Genomic DNA, 20209 nt, shown 5'->3' on the forward strand with positions numbered 1-20209 from the left:
ATACTAATACAAATAAATTAATAAACAAACAAATAAATAAACAAATGAGAAACTGACAGGATGGATGTCAAACAAATAATTTGTGTGGTGGGTGTAAGTGATGGAAGGCAAAGCAAAGACCTTAAGCAGTGAAAATACTTGCATCAAATGCATGAAGCCTACTGAAGAAAATCAACATGTCTAGTTGGATGTCGATATTTTGTCAACATAAGAACAATAATACCTGAGACTTAGTTAAAGAAAGGTGGCTAAATGGAAAAACACTGCCCTGTCTATATCACACAGAGGGGATGAATCCCTTACTTTGAACAAAATGACCTAAGATCAATTAGAAGTTCAGGCACTGGAGAAGGATGGAGAACAATGGCTGCGTGTGAAGCTCACCTACTGTAACAGGTAGGTCTTCTATCTTACTGCAATGCCGATACCTACTGGGAAAAGATAGAGAGAGTAAGGAGCGTGGTATGTAGCATGAGGAAACACGGATGTGCTTGTCACTGCTGAGCTATATCTACATGGCAGTCCTCAGGGTCATGGGTGGGAATGCACTTATCCACATGGGAAGGTGTAGCAAGCCTTCATGTTAGCAATGGGGGGCTAGGGTGTCAACCATACCCCCCCCCCCGGTGTTAGCCTTAATGATGAAAATAGGGATTAATGCTCACCTATGGGGAACAAATGCACTAAATCATTAGAGGCTGATGTTTGGCAGGTAGAAGGTGGAGGATAAAAATCATACAATAAGACATTTGTGTATGAGCTATACATAAACCTCCAAAAAACTGAAATAGCTACTGATGATTCATTAGCGAATTCTTGCACTAAATATGATAGGAAACAACACAATTGTAACAGGAGACTTAAAGTAGGAACAACTCAATACAAGTCAGACTTGTCAAGGGATAACTGACTAGATATGTCTTTCTCAAATCATAGATAAATCATATAGGAAATCTTACTATCAGTAATACATAATGAACAAAGACAATAAGGAAAGATTACAAAGAACCGTAAACTAAACTTACCTCCATTATAAATGACTACTGACCCATAAGCCATTGCCCAAGAAAACTCTTCCTCAGACTACAGACAAAATGGATTCTACTAAAAGTTCCCTGTCACCAAAGCAAATAACTACTCATTGCTACAGCCTATATGTCATTCCCATCTTCTCTAAACAAATTCAAATCAGCCCTCACCAACATATTCAATAAGTGCCCCAAAAATAATAACATTCATTCAAGGTAACTTTAACTTAAATTATATTGGCTGTCTTAGGTTCATAGGTAAGCACTAGGCTAGCTGTCCTTGTGGGACATTTGCCTAGACAATTTCCCACTCAGTGTTGAGAATCAAACCCTGCACCTTGTGTCTGTCAGGAAAACACCTTAACAGTTATACCAACCTCCAACCCAAAAGTATCTGTCAGCTGGATTCAAACCCTGGATCACCCAAGATTTGTATCTAAAGTCACTTTCTAGAATAACAGGATGTAAGTTTGCCTCCATAATCTCAAGAATGCTAATGCTGAAACTCAAATGTTTGTCATTATTTAGTGACTTCAAGCTTCAGTGGTTCATTCAAAAAACACATATTTTATGAGGAACAGACCAAAAATATGGAAGAATAATCTGAATGTCCTGCAAAAATCTGGACAGTTGAGTGCTATGGATGTAAGTGTAAATGCAATGGATTGTGTTACACTTCCTCCCTTGACAGCACTCACTTTTGAGGTGAATTTCTTGGCATCCATGTCTCAAACACGTAATAAGGGGTTATGATCAGTGAGACTCTTGTCTCCTACCAATTATTAAGGGGTGACCCATGCCTGACCTATAAGGTACTCACAAATCCAGCCCTGATGGAGCTGCTACACATCTACAAGTCAAACAGCATGAGGGTTACCTGATCTAGGGATGTAAACTTAGTCAGTGGCTCAAACAAAACATGCTGGAAAGACAGATATGTATCTCAGAGATTGCCTCTTCCTTGCAGCAGGCTTTCTATTCACATTAAGCAGAGCCCTTCCCTGGCCTATGGATGGGAAATTGCAAATTCACACCTGGGGAAGTGCCTATGTCCCTCATGGACAGGGCAATGTATAAGATACTCGATGCACAGGCACAAATCCATGCTATCCTCTTGCCCCTAGGGGCATATATTTGGTAAAATCGGGTTATATTAGCTAGGCTTGTAGGGGCCCTTAAGCTGTTAGCCTAGTAATCTCCTATGAACCTATAATAAATTGAGTTATGATCAGTGAGTTGATCATAATCTTCTACACTGAATAAACTATCAGTTGTTTTTATCATTGCATTATGGGGAAATAAGCCAAAGTTGATTTAAACATATAATTTTTGTTCAGATATTTTACTTATTTCCAGATGAGTCTATCTGTGTTCAAGAAATTTCCAACCCTAGTATAAATAACATTAGACAATAAGAATCCAAAACCAACAGTGAAGGTGACATTTTAAGTAAGCACACAAATACTATAAATATATATATATGTATACACACACACACACACACACACACACACACACACACACACACACACACACACACACACACACACACACACACACACACACACATTAATACCTGCAGCTGCTTAAATCTACTGGAAAAGAAAACAGAGGTCTCTCATTAAAGTACAGGGCTCTGCATACGTGAATGGAGCACACTGCATTTTTATTACATGAGTACTACAGAGGTCTCTCATTAAAGTGCAGGGCTCTGCATAGGCGAGTGGAGCACACTGCATTTTTATTACACGAGTTCTACAGAGGTCTCTCATTAAAGTGCAGGGCTCTGTATAGGCGAGTGAAGTACACTGCATTTTTATTACACGAGTACTACAGAGGTCTCTCATTAAAGTGCAGGGCTCTGTATAAGCGAGTGGATTACACTGAATTTTTATTACACGAGTATTACAGAGGTCTCTCATTAAAGTGCAGGGCTCTGCATAGGTGAGTGGAGTACACTGCATTTTTATTACATGAGCACTACAGAGGTTTCTCATTAAAGTGCAGGGCTCTGCATAGGCGAATGGAGTACACTGCATTTTTATTACACGAGTACTACAGAGGTCTCTCATTAAAGTGTAAGGCTCTGCATAGGTGAGTGGAGTCCACAGCATTTTTATTACACGAGTACTACAGCGGTCTCTCATTAAAGTGCAGGGCTCTGCGTAGGCGAGTGGAGCACACTGCATTTTTACTGCATGAGTACTAACAGAACAAAGTACTATTAAGTCTGCTTACAAAATTAGGGCATTTATCTGCATTGTCAACAGACCACTAACAGAGCCATCTGTAAGACTGAGAATTACAGATGACGGACTTGATATCTGGTGGCTGGAACATGGTGGTGATGTGATATATCCATTATACCATGACTGTAGCACGGAGACTTGAGTAGCTTCTGCAGCCAGGAGGACTTGAACTGTCCTGCCACAGATTTCACTGACTAGGCCTGCTGGGCAGGTGATAAAATCAGTGGAATTATGGAGGACAGCTTTCTGTAACAGACAATTTCTTCTTATCTTAGAAACTGACAGTCAAGTAGAGCAGCTGAAGGGACTGTTTCAGGAGGTGGATTGTAGCATAACAGAGTAGCTGGTGGTAACAGCTGTGGAAAAACTATTCACAGACAGCATGAAAAAACAGAGGTCTCAGATGAGAAAAATCTAAAGTAAAATATTGCAAATAAATAAGTAAAACAATTTGGTATTATTCTTTATGAATTGACTTCCAAAGGTAGAAAAACATTCTGCCAGGATAGCATGTATAACTTTTCACTGCATATTCAGAGTTACAATTTTGTACAGTCTACATGGTATTTCACCCCACATTTTCATCAGTGCATTCCTTTAGACCATCTCAAAAGAAAGTTATACATGCTATTTTTTTATGTCCAGGCATCATTTTTTCCCTTTTCATATAATTTGTACAAGGTTATAATGTCTTACACACATTTAGACCAGCTACTACACAGACAGGGACTACAGATGGAGGTGTCTCAATTTACATCAAAAATAAATATACCTTAAGGTTGGTAAAAAGCATAATGTACTTCAGCTTCTGCATGTACAAATCATCATATACAAAATCCAATACTACTTCCTTGCAAGCTATAGGTCCTACTTTGTGACCCAGGAAACCTATACCATGTATTTAAACTTACTGGAAACACTCACCAGCCAGCCCAACACCATATTCATGGATGACTTTAATTACCCTTCTATTAACTGGGAATCATATAAAACACCAAATGTACAGGCACAGATATTCCTGGATTTTGTAAGCACAAACTCCCTAGACTAGATTGTCAATACACCAACTAGGGATGCAACCATACTGGATCTGGTCCTCACTAATATGGGAGAGTGATGCACAGTCCCTAGGTAATGTCTTTTCTGGTAAAGTCAGGACACTAAATGGTCTCCTCCGAAGTAAAAATAAAACCTGAAACCCCATCTAGCCCTGGAATATTGAAGAACTACTCTAACTGTAACTTCCTAAAATTAAGTGATAACCTGGCAAAATTTCAAGCCCCATAAACCCTGTGAACATTGCTGCCTAGTCAGATTTGTTCACAGAAACCCTATACAAGCATGTTAATTGCTGCATAGAGGCAAGCTGTACCCACCAGGAAGTACAGAACTAAATCTAAAAACAAGCCACCCTGGTGGAATCACAACATCAATACGCTGTGTAACAGAAGGAAGAAAATCATGGCAAAATTAGGAGGTGCAGCACCCAGCAGGATAAAAGCACTCTCATCAAACTAAACTTACAACTTAGAGAACAAATAAATTGAGGTAAATTTGGATTCTCAAGCCAGGAACAACCATGAGGCATTATTTAGCTATTTCTGTGGCCTCAAAGGGAATACACAGTTGTGTGCAGAGCTCATTGTAAATGGAGACAGCTATACTGAGCAGAAGATATAGATATAGAAGAACTTCCCCTGCTATCATTATGGAATAGGTCCTTAATGTTCTCTCTAAGGCCAAGAACACTGCATCCATGGGCTCAGACAATATCCCAGGTTGCCTTCTAAATAGCATGAAACATGACCTATCAGGCCCTCTGGAATTGCTATCTAACTGTAGCCTTCAAACAGGCGTTGTGCCTCATGAATGGAGAACAGCAAGTTCCCTCTACACAAAGGTGGCCCAGCTACAGACCCTGACAACTACAGACCCATAAATCTCAGTAGACTCATATGCAAAGCCATGGAAATAATTCTCATGGAAATAATCAGTAATGACATAAGAAACCTCCAGACACTGATCCCAACCCAGTCTGGTTTCATCAAGGGCAGGTCATGCCTACTCAAATGGGTGGACTTCTTTGAGAAGGTCAGCAAAGCAATGGATAAGGCAAAATGGTTCACACTGCATACCTTGACGTGGTCAATGCATTTGACACAACATTCCAATCGGGCATTGTTGACAAACTTAAGAGTTTAGGTACAAACCCTTATGTCACCTATTGGATAGCCAGCTGGCTCACAGACAGGGCCCAGGAAGTTATGACTGGGGAGCCCACCTCTACAAAAGAGGCCAGTCACAAGCAGAATCTCTCAGGGATCAGTCCTGGGAACACTCCTTTTTGACATTTACTTCTCTTAAGTCAAAGCCGATGTCAATGGCCTCTGACTTGACTAAATTTGCAGATTATTGCAAATTAGGAGCTGTCAATGAATCACCTACTGACACAAATGTTTGCCAGGAAGGGCTGACAAAGACAAACAACTGGTGTCAGAGTCATGGACTAAAACTAAATTCAAAGAAATACATAATAGTATCCTTCAGGAAGTTATCCAGCCCTGGTAACTATCATATTGACAACACATCTATAAAAGCTGACCCAGTAGTCAGGGACTTGGGGACACACGGACAGTAATCTAGCAATTGATGTTCAAGTATATAGAGTAGTGAGGAATCATTCTATGTTGTGCAACTTATAAACAAAGGTATGGTATCTAGGTCTAAGGAAGTCATTGTTCTACTTGTATTTAGCATTCATAAGACCCATCCTTGAGTAAAATGCCCCCCATTGGTATGTACCTAACCAGGCATATTCAACAAATGGAATGTCCACAGGGGTTCCCTCTCTAAAAGAATACAGGGAGTGCGTAACATGTCCTATGCAGACTGCCTCAAGACCCTATCCCTGTATTCTGTCTTCTACAGGCCAATAAGGGAAGATCTATGTCTGGCACACAGGGCATTGTCAGACCACACTTTGATGTACCTCCTGCATATCTGCAAAACAAACAGCACCATAATTACCCATTCTAAACACTTAAACCTTGTTTGTGATATAAATAAGAGTTGCTGGAGAGATAGGTACATATCCAAGAGACTACCCCTTCTCTAGAACAGGCTCCGCATCCATGTGAAACAGAGTTCCTCCCTAACCCAATTCAAATGTAAGCTGGACAATTGAATGGGGAACAGGAAATTCATTACTGGTTTGGCACTTATGTCTCTAATGGACACAGGCAGCCTGTAAATGTTTCACCACTCAAACTGCTGCTTGTAAATGTTTCACCTCCCAAGCCCCTGCTTACACTTAACAAGGGTACCAGAACTTGCCAGACATGTGGGATGCATGGAGAAGCTTAAAAAGGCCATTGTGGTTGTTAGTCTAGTAAACATCTATGAAATTATTTCATAAAAATATATACTAAATTGCTTTATTCATTTGTGGCATTTGTACTTTACATTTTCTCCTCTGAGACTACTGTTTTTTTTTATTCTGTCTGTGAATAAGATGACAATGTATATTACACAAAACTGTAATTCCCAACTTTAGACAGATAGTGCAGAATTAACAGTCCACTGCGGTGGTGGTGCTGCGGTAGCGTTGTCACCTCACAGTAAGACGTTGTCCTGTTCGATTCTCAGCTAGAGCGTCTTTTGTGTGGAGACATGTGTGAATGGGCGTACCTTCATTGAAGGTTGTGCATCAGGGCCGGCAACTCGGCATGTAAAAATCTACTGCCAATCATTAGCGGACCGGAGTTCCGCTGTGGCGACCCCTAACCGGGAAAAGCCGAAAGACAAAACAACAACAAGTGCAGAATTAACAGTGGTCCCTCTCAATGCTTGATTCTCAAGTTAATTTCCTGGTTGATATATTCTGTACAGAGTTTGCACCTCTCTCTTTCTCATATGTGTTTTTGCCAAGTGTTCTAGTTTCTCATCTCATCCTCAAATCATGTGATAGGTAAACTGGTGATCTCCCAAACTGCCTGCAGTTGTGTGTGTGTGTGTGTGTGTGTGTGTGTGTGTGTGTGTGTGTGTGTGTGTGTGTGTGTGTGTGTGTGTGTGTGTGTGTGTGTGTGTCTTACATTCACTGATTGCTTGGATAGGCTCTGTCATCCCTGCAACCCAGAAATGGATTCAGCAGGTATCAAAACACTTATAATATTTTGTACTTTTGCCAGAAAATTTTCATTCTAATGATTTCTGTGACCTTTCTGCAAAAGAAAAACAGATTTTTTTTACAAAGCTTGAATGTAAAGTTAGGGCAGTCCTAAACACTCTGATGATTTCTAAAAATAGTCACACCAGCTAGGTTACCTAATGTTTGGGGATTTCTGAACCTCATATTTAAGAGTTATCCATAGCTTTCAGTTTAATCACACTGCATGTGGATAGCAGCCATTGTGATACCATTCATACCAACTGTTCACTATTTACTCCCATCAAAAGTGAACAGCTATTTTAAGACAAAGCAGGAAAGGTGGATTATGGATTGTTATCCCCAGCCCGAATTATAATGGGATCAACTGGGTTTTCTCTGTAGACAGATGCTCCAAATGATTTAGAAGATCTGCCCAAAGACAGACAAACTTGAAAGTCATAACTAAAAAAGCAATCAGATGATCAATGAGGGACTCGTTTACTAGACCACCACAGAACTAGGCATCAGATGTTTTGTGGTGTTTGTGGCTAATAAGAATGGGATGCATGGCTAGGCTTATAAAGGCCCTTGTGGTCATTAGCCTAGTAAACACCCATGAACCTATGACAGAAATGTAAAACACCAACAATGTGGATGGAAAGACTGAAGTTATTAAAATATATTCAAATTGCGACATGTGTGAGAGCATTGGAACATGGGCAAAGTTGATTTGTTGGAATCTGTTATGTGGGATATCTACTTTGCTTTTCTGAAGGGTGTAATAGTTCACTGAAATCAGTACTGTACTGTTTTTTTTTTTAAGTGATACAGAGAATCTGGTATCCTTGGATAGGACACACTTTGATGAACTTTAAAAACCTTTTTAGATTCAGTATCAGCAGGTTTATAGGCTCAGACTTTAAAGGATCTGACCAGTCATATACAAAATCTACTTCTGACCCACAAAACTGATTCTGAACTAGGTCTGAAAACTATCATGTTTGTGGGTTAAGTGACTATGTTCCATACTTCAAGTCAAAATACTGCAAACTGTCACTGTTATGGGATTTCTGTCTCCATTACAGCTGAGTGTGCCTCCAGGGGTTTCTGCAGTTACCTCCTACTGTGCCTCTAGGGGTCAAATACTGCTTGTTGATATTTACATTAATAATTCCAAAACCATGCTACAAACAAGGTATCAGAATATTTTATCTTGAAGCATACATGACGGCAAACACAATTGCATTGATAGCTGACCTCTGTCAGTGCGTATTTGTTAGAACTGTAAGGTGGTGACTTCATTTGTTTCAGGGCTGAAGCCACACCCACTGGGAGTTAAAGGTGCAAACTCAAAACAGCTGTACTGGAGGGAATGAGATAAAAACAGACTCTGTACTGATGGCTTTCAATACATTCTGCCAAAGACAAAAAAACATTTTGGACAGCAGAAAGCTATGCAGACTACATCTGAGAAATTATAATGATTACAAGAAGAACTTGCAATCATTATCATTAAGTACAAGCCCAGATAAATGTATACGGTTGGTGTTTCAGACCAAAGTGCTGGAAACACTGGGAATTAAGGGACTGCATTCATCAAATTAAAAGATAACTGCATGCAAAGCATATTTTATCCTAGAGGATATTTTACATTTTACAAAAAGGATACTCAAATTGTTGCATATAAATAAAGTTTGTGGAGCAATTATAAAATATTCATCTTCATCAATGCAATTTAAGTTTGCCATGTAACACAACTGAGACAGGGGTCTTGTTTACTTTAATGCCATCAACTTTAAATATGCCCTAAAATATAGCATGTAGTTTGTAGTCATCTCTACAAAGATCACCTGCAGTCCAATGACACTTTCATATGAAGGCTACATACAGATCCTGCAGTATTATTTTATATTCAGTTGTTGAGATTTCTATTGGCATCTGATGTTGTAATGTTTATACATTTCTTAAATTTCACCAGCTGATATCCTGCAGACCAATGTGCTATGCTGTTCACCAAACAGTACGCTGTTCTTGTCTACTTGTCAACAACACGCTCTAGAGACCTAAACCTTGTCACCGCAATAAACAGGACACGCTGGAGGGATAGATTCCTGACCCAGAGATTTCCTATACGCTGGAACAAGCTACCCATCTATGTCAAGCAAAGTTCCTCATTAGCACTCTTCAAGAAAAATCTTGATGAGTTGATGAGAAATAGGAAATGCACCCCAGGGATCACTTCACTCTGCTCGACAGGGGCACAGGGAATTAACTTTCCTGGGTGGCGTAAGCCAGGGAACCTTGTTGGCTAGGCTTACTTAGGCCCTTGGGCCGATAGCCTAGTACCTACCTATGAACGGAAGGCCTGATTAATTGGTTCTCACATACTCCTTAATAAAAAAAGAGGCTAATTTTGACTCACTCATTGCAACTGGGCCTTCAAATTCCAAAGCATGTTACCGGTAAATTTACTTTGTGCAGTAATACAAAAAGGCACTATATTTAGAATGCTTTATCATGAATGCAGACTCACATTCAGTAGAATCAACACCTCATTTCACTATGTTCACTGTGTTAGGTCACAATCTGACCTTGTGATTAGGAATGTGGCCTTGTGTCTTACACCATCTAGGAGGCAAAAAAGCATGCCTTAATGCATATCCTGATGTGCTGCTGTTTATTTTTATGTGCTTCTTCACATGACTAAAAAAAATAAATAAGAATATAAGATAAGGCAACTGCAAAAACTGTACCTGGAATTATACTTCAATGGAATGCAACAGGAGGAGGAAGTCATTTAGTTTAATAAAACAGCACTGATTTCAGGATCTGCTTCAAAAAATAAATTTTCTAATGTAAAACTTACTCTTCAATTCGCTCTGGTGATCCCCAGCATTGTCCTGGATTTATATCTCCGTGCCCAGTGTGATTAAAGCTATTTCGTAATGGGTAGCTTATACGAATTCCAGGCCTCACTTCATCTACAGCCACACAACATGATGGAAAGTGACCAATTTGCAGAGTTTTTCGATTCTGACCTCGCCACATGGAGATTTCTGGACTAATTATGGCGACAAAGCAAACAGATAAATAAACTTATCAAAATGCTTTGGACTATATTACATTTTTTAATGCATTACAAGGGTTTTATGCTTAAAGAGAAATCAGTCACCACCTTTGCATTCAACAAACTCAAAAGTAAATTGCAAACTAGACCAGAAAATGTGCTTTGCTGTCAAAAATAAAAAGTACATAAGGATGAATATAGTTGCAGTCAATAAAACATTGTATTCATATAAACTGACACAAAACATCGTGCTGAATGTTTACATTTTCAGCACAGTGAGAAAGATACTTCATTTTCACATGTTCTTCAAATGGAACTTTGTAGATAGTACAGTTGTGTAAGTAAACATACCATAACAACAGATGTTCGAATGAACCCTGCTGCAGTACTGTTAGCTATAGTGGTCATATCCTGCCAAAGATATAACAGCTGGCCAGCTTCCAAAATTTCAGGGCACCTTCCAAGTGCACAAACTCTCAGGCAGCTCGAGCTGAGCTAACTAGAACACAATTTGGACTGAAACACTTCAGAGATTTCCTGCCAACAGAGAGAGGAAGGCTAAGCCCAGAAAGGACAGGTAGGAACAGCAAAAAATAAATACCTACACCATGGCAAAAAAGCACACCATAAAATAAGGGCATGACAAGAGGGAATGGCTATTGCAGCAGTGTTTACTTGAACATCTACTAATGTTAAATTTACATGCACAATTCAACTATGTTCTTCATCTAGATCATTGCTGCAGTAGCCGTGGCTGTATGGATAGATTACCCTAGCTAACTACATTTGTGATGTGGAAAGAGAATAGTTCAGGAGCCCCTGGAGAATGGTCATAACAAAGCCTGATCTGGGCCTAGAGAAGAAATTAAGCTTATAATGCTTTGTAAAAGTATATACAGGGACCAAGTAGCAACTTCTAGAATTCTTCAAGAATCCAACCCTTTCCAAAAGCCATAGATGAAGTCAAGGTCCTGATGAAGTAGGCCTTGACCCTGACTGGATCAGATATGTTATGTTGAGTATAGCAAAATGTAATAGCCTTAGACAGCCATTTGGAAATAGTCTGTTTTGATGCAAGTTGCCCCTTCTTCCTATCTTCACAAAAAATGACCAATCCCTTCTTACCTTCACAAAAAATGAACAATTGATCTGAAGATATGAAAGCTTTAATTTGGTCAAGATAGTACCCGAGTTATCTGCAGACATTGAATGTATGGAATTTCCTTTCTTTCTCATTTTTAAGTTCAGGAAAGAAAACTGAGAGATGGGTAGTTTGGCTTAAAGAAAACTCATATACTATTTTAGGCATAAAAGAAGGATTAGTTCTCAAAGAAACCCTGTCCCTATAGAAAATGAGAAACAGTTGACTCACCATATGAGCTTGCAACTCAGATACCCATCGTGTAGAGGACAGAGGAATCAGTAAAACTGTTTTCCATGTTAAGAACCTCAAGTCAGCCGGGTTAGCTAGTTCAAATAGAGCAAATGTTAGCTTCTCTAATACAGAATTAAGATTCCCAAGGAGCCAGGGAGTCACCATTTTTAGAGGCCTCTTATATAAACTGCCTTTCAAAAACATTTTGACATGAGACTGCATTGAAGGAGGAGGATCCATGGGCAAATATGCTAAAATGGCCAATAAATGAACCTTGATATAAGAATAATAAAAGCCATAGGATAGTAACTTACACAAATATTGTAAAGCCGGAGACAATTAGCCCTGAATGGGTGTTGGTTATGTTGCTGCTACCAACTAGAAAACCCTTTCCATTTGGTAATATATTATTTCCTAGTAGTAGGCTTTCTTGTCTCCATTAGTACCTGCTGCATGTCCTCACTAAACAGGTGCCTAAAACGAATTAAGACCTCATCATCCAGGCAGTCAATTGAAGATGATTGATGCTGGGGTGTATCAAACACCTTTGTCCTTATGTGAGTAGATACAGTCTGTGAGAACGCTTCTGGTAATTGCCCCAGACTGTTTCCAAAAGAAGGGAGATCCACAGCCAGAAGGGAGTAACCACAATGATCAAGAGAGATTCCTTTTGAATCTTCAGAGGTACCCTGGATATTAATGGAAATGGTGGAAAAGCATACAGGAACATTCTTGTCCAAAGAAGTTATCTACTTTCCAGGCCTTCTTGCATGGAGTTTTCTAACAGGATCTTGCCAGTTGATTGCATAGAGAGAAGGCAAAAAAACGTACTTGAGAAACTCCGTACTAAAGGATAAAATCTTGGAAGACCCCCCTCCCCATCTAGCTTTCATTTGTGAAGGTCTGCTGTGGCCCTAAACAGCTTGTCTGTCACACAATTTTGCTCTGATAGAATGGAGGATGCATGTAGAGTGAGATTGTGCTGTGAAGCTATATCCCAAGCTAACATGGCTAGTCTGCAAAGGGTATACATCCTGGTTCCTCTTTGTTTATTGATGTACCACATAAATGTGATATTGTCTGTAACCACCTGAAGAGGTCCTAGGGACCAAAGATGGTTTAGAGAATTGAGAGTGTGGTCAGGGCAAGCATCTCATTGATATTTATGTTCTTGTATCTGTCCTTGGTGTCCCACACTAACCTGCACAACTATCCCTCCTGAAACTGTTCCCCAGGAAAGTCTGAGGCATCTCTGGTGACTGATCACTTTGCAGCATGTATGTAATGATTTATTTGTTGCATAATTTGTTGCATAATTCATTGTGGAGCTTTTCTCCTTGGGCCTCCACTGAAAAATAGGCTCCTATTGGCCCAGTGAACCATCCTGGTAAAAAAATGCAAATAAATAAATACATTTCTTTCTCATGTGGAGTCTTGCCAGAGGGATCATAAGAATCACAGATGCCATGAAACCCAAAATCATGAGGTATTCACTCACAGTGACCGAAGTCTGAGTGGAAAACCCTAGAAATACATCGAGGTATTCATTAATTATTTCCTATGGAAGAAAAGGTCTTTGAACTGTCATGTCTCACTGACATCCCAGGATCAAAATCCTGTGTGAAGAAGTCAAAAATGTTGAATGTTCTCTCAGAATCTAAGCCTATATAAGAGATCTCTCACTCAAGCGAGAGATTCCTGACACTTTGAAAAAGACTGGAAAGATAAGGAAATTGTCCAAATATGGAAAAACGTGGATACCCTGTGGCCTGGTATGAGCTATGACTGGAGCTAGACACTGTGTGAACACTCTTTGTGCAGTGGATAGTCCAAAGGGTAAGGCAGAGAACTGATAATGTGATCCAGACACGTGAAATTTTAAGAAACATTTGAAGTTTGGCTGAATAGAGATATGATATTTTAAATCTAGTGTTACCAGGAGACTTGAAAGAAGAAGAAGTAACAGGTTGCGAAGTGATGTCATTTTGAATTTGGGCACTATCACAAATACGTTTAGGAAAAAAGATCTGGAACTGGTCTCAAAGCATTTTCCTTCTTTGGCACTAGCAACAACCGTGAATAAAAACCCTTCTCCACCTGGCAGGGAGGAACTGGTTCTATCACTCCTTCAGACAGCATGTGATAAAGAAGCAGTGGAAACAAGACACTGATCTGTCAGATGAGGAATGGCGCCCCCCCCCCCCCCAGGAAAAGAGGCATTTCCTCCTAATACCATCTGTAGCTTTTATGAATGATTTTCAGAGCCCATTTGTCTGAAACTATTTGTCGCCAAAGAGAAAAATGGTGATTCATACTTTCTGGAAGAAAAAAGGGACGAGTTTGGGAGGGGGTCACAAGGTCTCTTGAATGGTCATTCAGACTTGGACTCTTGAATGGTCATTCAAACTTGGACTGTCCTTGGTTTTGGGAGGTTTGAGACTTCTTTTTGTTGCTATTTCTTCCTAAATGTCTGTTTACCAGTATTTTGTTGAGACTGTTTATTTATTTATTTATTTATTTTGCCGTAATTGGATGAGGAGATAGACAATCCCTTGGAAAATTTAGAAAAAGAACGAGGGCTGGGTCAGCTTGCGCCTTTCATCACACACTTCTGCCGCATAGTGCCAAATACTAAATCTCTATCAAAGAATGAACTTAAAATCTCATTTTTATCATCATCTGGGAGGTTCTGAGAATGCAGCCATGCAAACCTCCTTAAAAAAGTAGCTGTAGTCCTGGAATCAACAGAGTCATACACACACTGTAAACAATGAGGAGTGATCTGTACAATAAAAGAAACTAAGTTAAACTCATTCTCTCCAGTATAGCTCTTTTGAGTGCGTACCTTTAACTCCCAGTGGGTGTGGCTTGAGCCTTTGAAAAAATGAAGTTATCACCTTACAGTTCTAACAAATACTCATTGACAGAGGTCAAATATCAACAGAATTCTGTTTGTCGTCATGTATTCTTCAAAATAAAATATTCTGATACATTGTACGTAACATGGTTTTGGAATTATTAATACAAATATGAACAAGCAAGATTTGACACCTAGAGGCGCAGTAGGCGTTAACTGCAGAAACGCCAGGAGGTGGACTCAGCTGTAATGAGTTAAAGCAGATTTTCCTGACAAGAAGAAACTACAGATAAAACATTCCTCATATATTTACAGTTAGTCAGAACCAAGTTTAACATAAAAGCCTGACAATTTAAAATTCTGAAGATCAAAGTTGCAGAAGTATACACTTTTTCCCCATACTTATCAATGATTTTCCCAGCCTTATCAGAAAGAGTAAGACTGGAATTAACTAGAAGTTTAGCAGCAGTGGGATCAACCAAAGCTATAGCTGCTGGATCAAGTTTAAGAATAGTGTATTCAAATTTAAAAGACTGAGGAACTTTACGTATTCTACCTGCCTTTTTAGGGACAGACTGCTAACTATCAGGATACTTGCAGGCAGTAATACACACATCCTTTAAAGCAGACAGAACAGGAGGAATGGGTGTAGGTTCTGGGAAATCCTTCTGTAACAACTCATAATAAATACAAAGAAACATCAGTGTTCTCCCACTGAAAATACTGGCACATTCTTGCAATAGTCTCAGAGAAAGAGTAATTCCCACATGCAGAATCAGAAACTGAGCTCTCCCCTGAGTTTGAATCAGAAATCTGACGGAAAAAAAATTGTATCCGTCCCTGCGTCTTCCTATTCCAGATTCAGAATCTTGAATCTCTTCAGGAAAAGAGGCATCCCTCTTTCTTTTATTAAAAACTACTTTACAAGATGGGCCAGTATCCTGAATTAAACCCTAAGCCAGACTCAGTAAACTATTCCAATCCAAAGAAATGTGAGGAGGAGTAGATGCATGCTTGGTTTTCTGTTTCTTTTTTAAAGGAAAAATGGGGCCAACTACATTACTAATGGCAGTAGCTTCCCAGGGATGGGCACAGCATTCTGCCATAACTGGGAAACCTTCTCTCTTCTCCCAGGATCGACAATAGTGTTTTTCTCTTGCCCATTGAGGGGGTCCCAGCAGCTGTGGAGGAATTAGCTAACCCATGGTCCATAGTGGCTGTATGTGCTACACCACAGGGATCCAAGGTTAAAGATGAATGTCTGAGGTACAACAAATGGCCACAACAGTCACCCATATGAGGCTGAGGTAAATTACTAGCCTGCTGTGGTGGCCAAGGCTGTTTGCTTACTTATTTTTCTTTTTGTTCCTAGAAGAAGGGCTGACCATGGGACTGGAAGTCTCTTCTATGGTAAAGTCAAAAATGGTGCCTCTTTCCTGGGGAAGAGAAGCAGAAAATGCTGGCAAACACTATCAGTCTACAAAAGTTATTTTCTGACAGAAAAATACAGTGAAAAGCACTTTAAAAACACTTTGTCAGCCCCATAAAAATAAAATAAACACAATTTCTCCACATAAAAATATGTCTTCAGTTTCTATATACCGCTTTTAATATGAGAGGAAAAATGAGCACTCTCTTTAAATGTACATTACAGTCTAATGACAGTCCCTCAAACCAGCAACACAAATAAAAAAATGGACGCCCCCCCCCCCCCAAAGAGAACTTGTCTGCCCAGCTAAGGAACAGGACAAGCCAATCATCGATCCATGAAAGCCTTAGAGGAGGGTACTCTTCAGCAGCAGTAAATTTCTGAAGGGCTGCACAGCAGATTTGTCTTTTTGTCAGCTTAGCTTGAGCTGCTTAACAGATTGGGCCTATAGAAGCTGAAGCTTTGGAAGCTGGCCGTTTGTTATATCCTTGGCAGAATATAACCCATATAGCTAAGCCTATTGCAGTAATGATCAATATGAGGAACATAGTGGATTAGACAATAGGGTTTGGAACCCCCGTAATACTTGAAAAAGTATGTTCCACTACAGGAATAAATCACAATTGAGTTATCTTATTAACAAAATAAAGATGAAGATACTAGTCATCAGCTACATTCAATGGTACCATTATTATTTTAGATTAAGTAACTTAAATACACAATGTTAGGCCCAAGAGCAGAGTTTGTAATTTCTCATTAACTAGAACTGTATCTATTGGTACTGAATTACATGTTGATGTTAATGTGCTGGCTATAAAAATTTCTTGCATAACTGCTGGCTGTATATAGCTGAACATGAACATTACAATGACAAACGGCATGTTGAGTGTAACTGTAAATTGGTTATACATGTGAATGCACATGCAATAGTGTGTCAGGGCTAGCAATCCAGCATATGAACACTGGCTCTAGAGTTTGTCCACTGCTGATGTGACACCCTAGTCCCATGGACAAAAAAGGAGAAAAAGGAAGTAATCAATATAGCTATACTATTTTACAACATTATGTATATTATATCTTTACTGTATTTTGCATTGTGGAAGGGTCAGTGCTGAAAAGGGTCACTGGACCACCTGCCTACTGTGTTACCAAATAAATCAGTAAAATCACCTCCCAGTGTCCTGCTGATTATGGGGGTGTCAACACAATGAATCCATAACAACTGAATAAGCAGTGGTTGAGTTTGCATTGTTTTAAGGAGATGTTGTTATGAGTTATACATAGATAAAGGGAGCAGTAAATTAATCATTTTATATAATGCATACAGTACCATAATTATGTTCTGAATCTGTGAAAAAGACATTTTTTTCTGAAGTCAGAAAGGTGCTTAACATGTTTTTGTTAAGCTCTTCTAATGATTGTTAGGCTCTAATCTAATGTAACAACATAAAAACAGCAAGTGTTGGCTAGCACAGAGCAGAACAAGCTTTAAAAGCTGTTAGGTACTTCACTCTGCCATATTTTTTAAACAAAAGATGTGACACAGTAAATTGTCTAACAGCTTTTAAAGCTGTTTATTCTTCAGAGGGACATTTTGCTTCTGCCTGCTGTCTATGTGGCAATGTAAACTGCTTTACAGATTTCAAAGCAGTAAAATCCTATGCACTCCTACAACTTTTTCACATTAGTAGTGGTTCACAATCAAGATAACTTTCCATGCACTGCAAAGAATGATGATCATATCTCACTAATCATAACTTAATTGTTATGTTTTCTTGACACAGATGCCAAGGTTCATCTCTTGCACTTTGCTTCACTCTGCTTTGACTTGAATTTCTTGACATTTATGTTTCAAACAACCTGGTTATGATTGGAGACCCTGCCATAACAATCCTTTTAGGTTATGCACATAATATTTGGTAATAATGTGGGTGACTGACGCCCTCATCTTAATCCAACTTATTTACACTTCTGTGGTTTGATTATCATTTTCCTCTTCCGCCACAAGTTTTATGGAAAGGGATTCAGTGATGTGCCATATCCACCGAGACAGAACCTGACAGTGTTATCATTATAGCTACATACTGAATGGAGTATTTATTTATGTATGTAAGTATGTATTTGACATTTAAGTGGGTTAGTCCGACTGGGCAGCAGAGCCCTTTTTCAGTGGAGACCGAGCTCCACAGAGTATCATAAATATGCTCTAAAATAATGGAAGAGACAAATTTGTTAAGCATCTCTCTCTGACTAAACAAGTTTTTGTTAAGCACGCTTACTGCTGTTAAACTCTAGTCTCACACTACAGAAGTAATAACATTCAGTGGTCAACAAAGGAAAATGGCAGAAAACTGTTAAACACTTCATTCAGCATTCAAGAAAAACAATGAATGAAATATTTAACAGCATTTACAACTGTTTATGCTTCCAAGTGCTCTTCTGAAGTGATCACTTTCTGTATGGCAGTGATAAGCATGGTACAGCTCCCCCCACCACCCCTTCACCTCCATCTTGCTCCTCACCTCAACCCTACACCTTGACCTTATTAAAAACCCTTTCCATAATACTACCAGTATTCAGGTAAAGTGTGTTGGATGTCCGTGCTAATGTTTTGAATGACCAGTCACAAATGAAAACTGCTTTCATTTTGCATTCGGTTGATTTTGTTTTGATAAGTATACGTTCAAAGTGCTGGGATTAACCACCTACATTTCAATGCACTTTGATAGTTCATCATGCGTGGGTTACACTCAATCCATCAAGAAATCAACTTATCACACTAAGAAAAACCTGGTACAGCTGACAAAAATCAGCTGATAACATATACCAGCTTCTTTTAGTGCAAGATTGCAGCATAGTGGAGATCAGGGAATTTATTCTTTCCCTGCTGTAATACAGTCTCACAGTTAATATATATAAATAGCAGGGGGTATGGAGGTGCAGGAGGACTAGCTCCCTGCAAAAAAAAAAAAAACTGTTTTAAACTATTTTTGTTTGTTTTCAGTCAGCAGGTGATCAATCAGTTGTGTTTGATCACTTGCCCTTCCACAGTTTGAGTTTTTGAAGCAGTGTCATAAACTCATATACCTATGGGTGCAGTGCTCTACAGAAAATGGACATACAATTGAAAACCATAATGTTCTTTTCAAAACACTGAAAAATGGATCATTGACAACTACTGGGCATGCTCTGTGGATTAACCTTGAAGCAGGAGAAACCAAAAACAGGTGTTTCTGCAGGGAGGAAACCCCCAACATCCTCTGCTAATTATGTATACTAATTCTGGGATTGCACACTCCCCAAGGAAAGGGAATATTCCCTTACCCCTGTATTGACAGTCTTACAAACATAACCAAATGGTGTCCACCATACAGACAAAACACACAGACACACACACACACACACACACACACATACACACACACACACACACACACACACACACACACACACACACACACACACACACACACACACACACACACACACACGTCCATGTGTGCATGTCCGTGTGTGTTTTTTTGTTTAATAATGAGGGAATTCTTTTGCAGATAAACAATGGTGCCTGTTGACTACTTATCTGGGACAAGGCCAGACATGAAACGTCTTAATGCTAACAAAGCTGCTGTCAACAAGCACCACAAGGCGAAGTTTGCACCTGCTGTTACTGTGTGGGCAAAAGCACTTCATTGCTAATAAGCAATTCTAACCCCAGGTGTTGAAAGCTGTCTTTCAGGTTTGTTTTCAGAGTCACACATCTCAGCTGACACATTTTTATATTTTATTCCCAGCTCCCTAGCTAAGCTATTTGGTGAGTCTAGACAGAAATGTTTACTGCCTGGTTAAAGCAATGCAGGTTTTTCTGTGTATTAATAAATGTGTGTGACCTATACCAAATATTGTTTAACAAGACATGGTATGCACATTTACTATATCATGTCTACACTACTCACTATTTTTCATTCTTTCTGGTGAGCAGTTTGACCATTTTCAGCTTGATGGCAAATTAAATATCATCAGAGTTTACTACCGAACATAAGGAAAGTGAACACTTGCA

General features: G+C 39.3%; 1 protein-coding gene across 1 annotated transcript in view; it reads right to left on the reverse strand.

Annotated features, from left to right (window-relative positions):
• Positions 1–20209, reverse strand: part of TNK1 (tyrosine kinase non receptor 1) — a 368229-nt gene that overhangs the window by 59731 nt on the left and 288289 nt on the right. The window contains exon 11 of the mRNA XM_044077026.1: positions 10291–10485. Within this exon, the coding sequence (XP_043932961.1) occupies positions 10291–10485 (195 nt within the window). The remainder of the gene's footprint in view (positions 1–10290; positions 10486–20209) is intronic.

This window comes from Protopterus annectens, chromosome 7.part0 (genome assembly GCF_019279795.1).
Source record: "Protopterus annectens isolate FY-2018-M chromosome 7.part0, PAN1.0, whole genome shotgun sequence".
Lineage (NCBI taxonomy): Eukaryota > Metazoa > Chordata > Ceratodontiformes > Protopteridae > Protopterus > Protopterus annectens.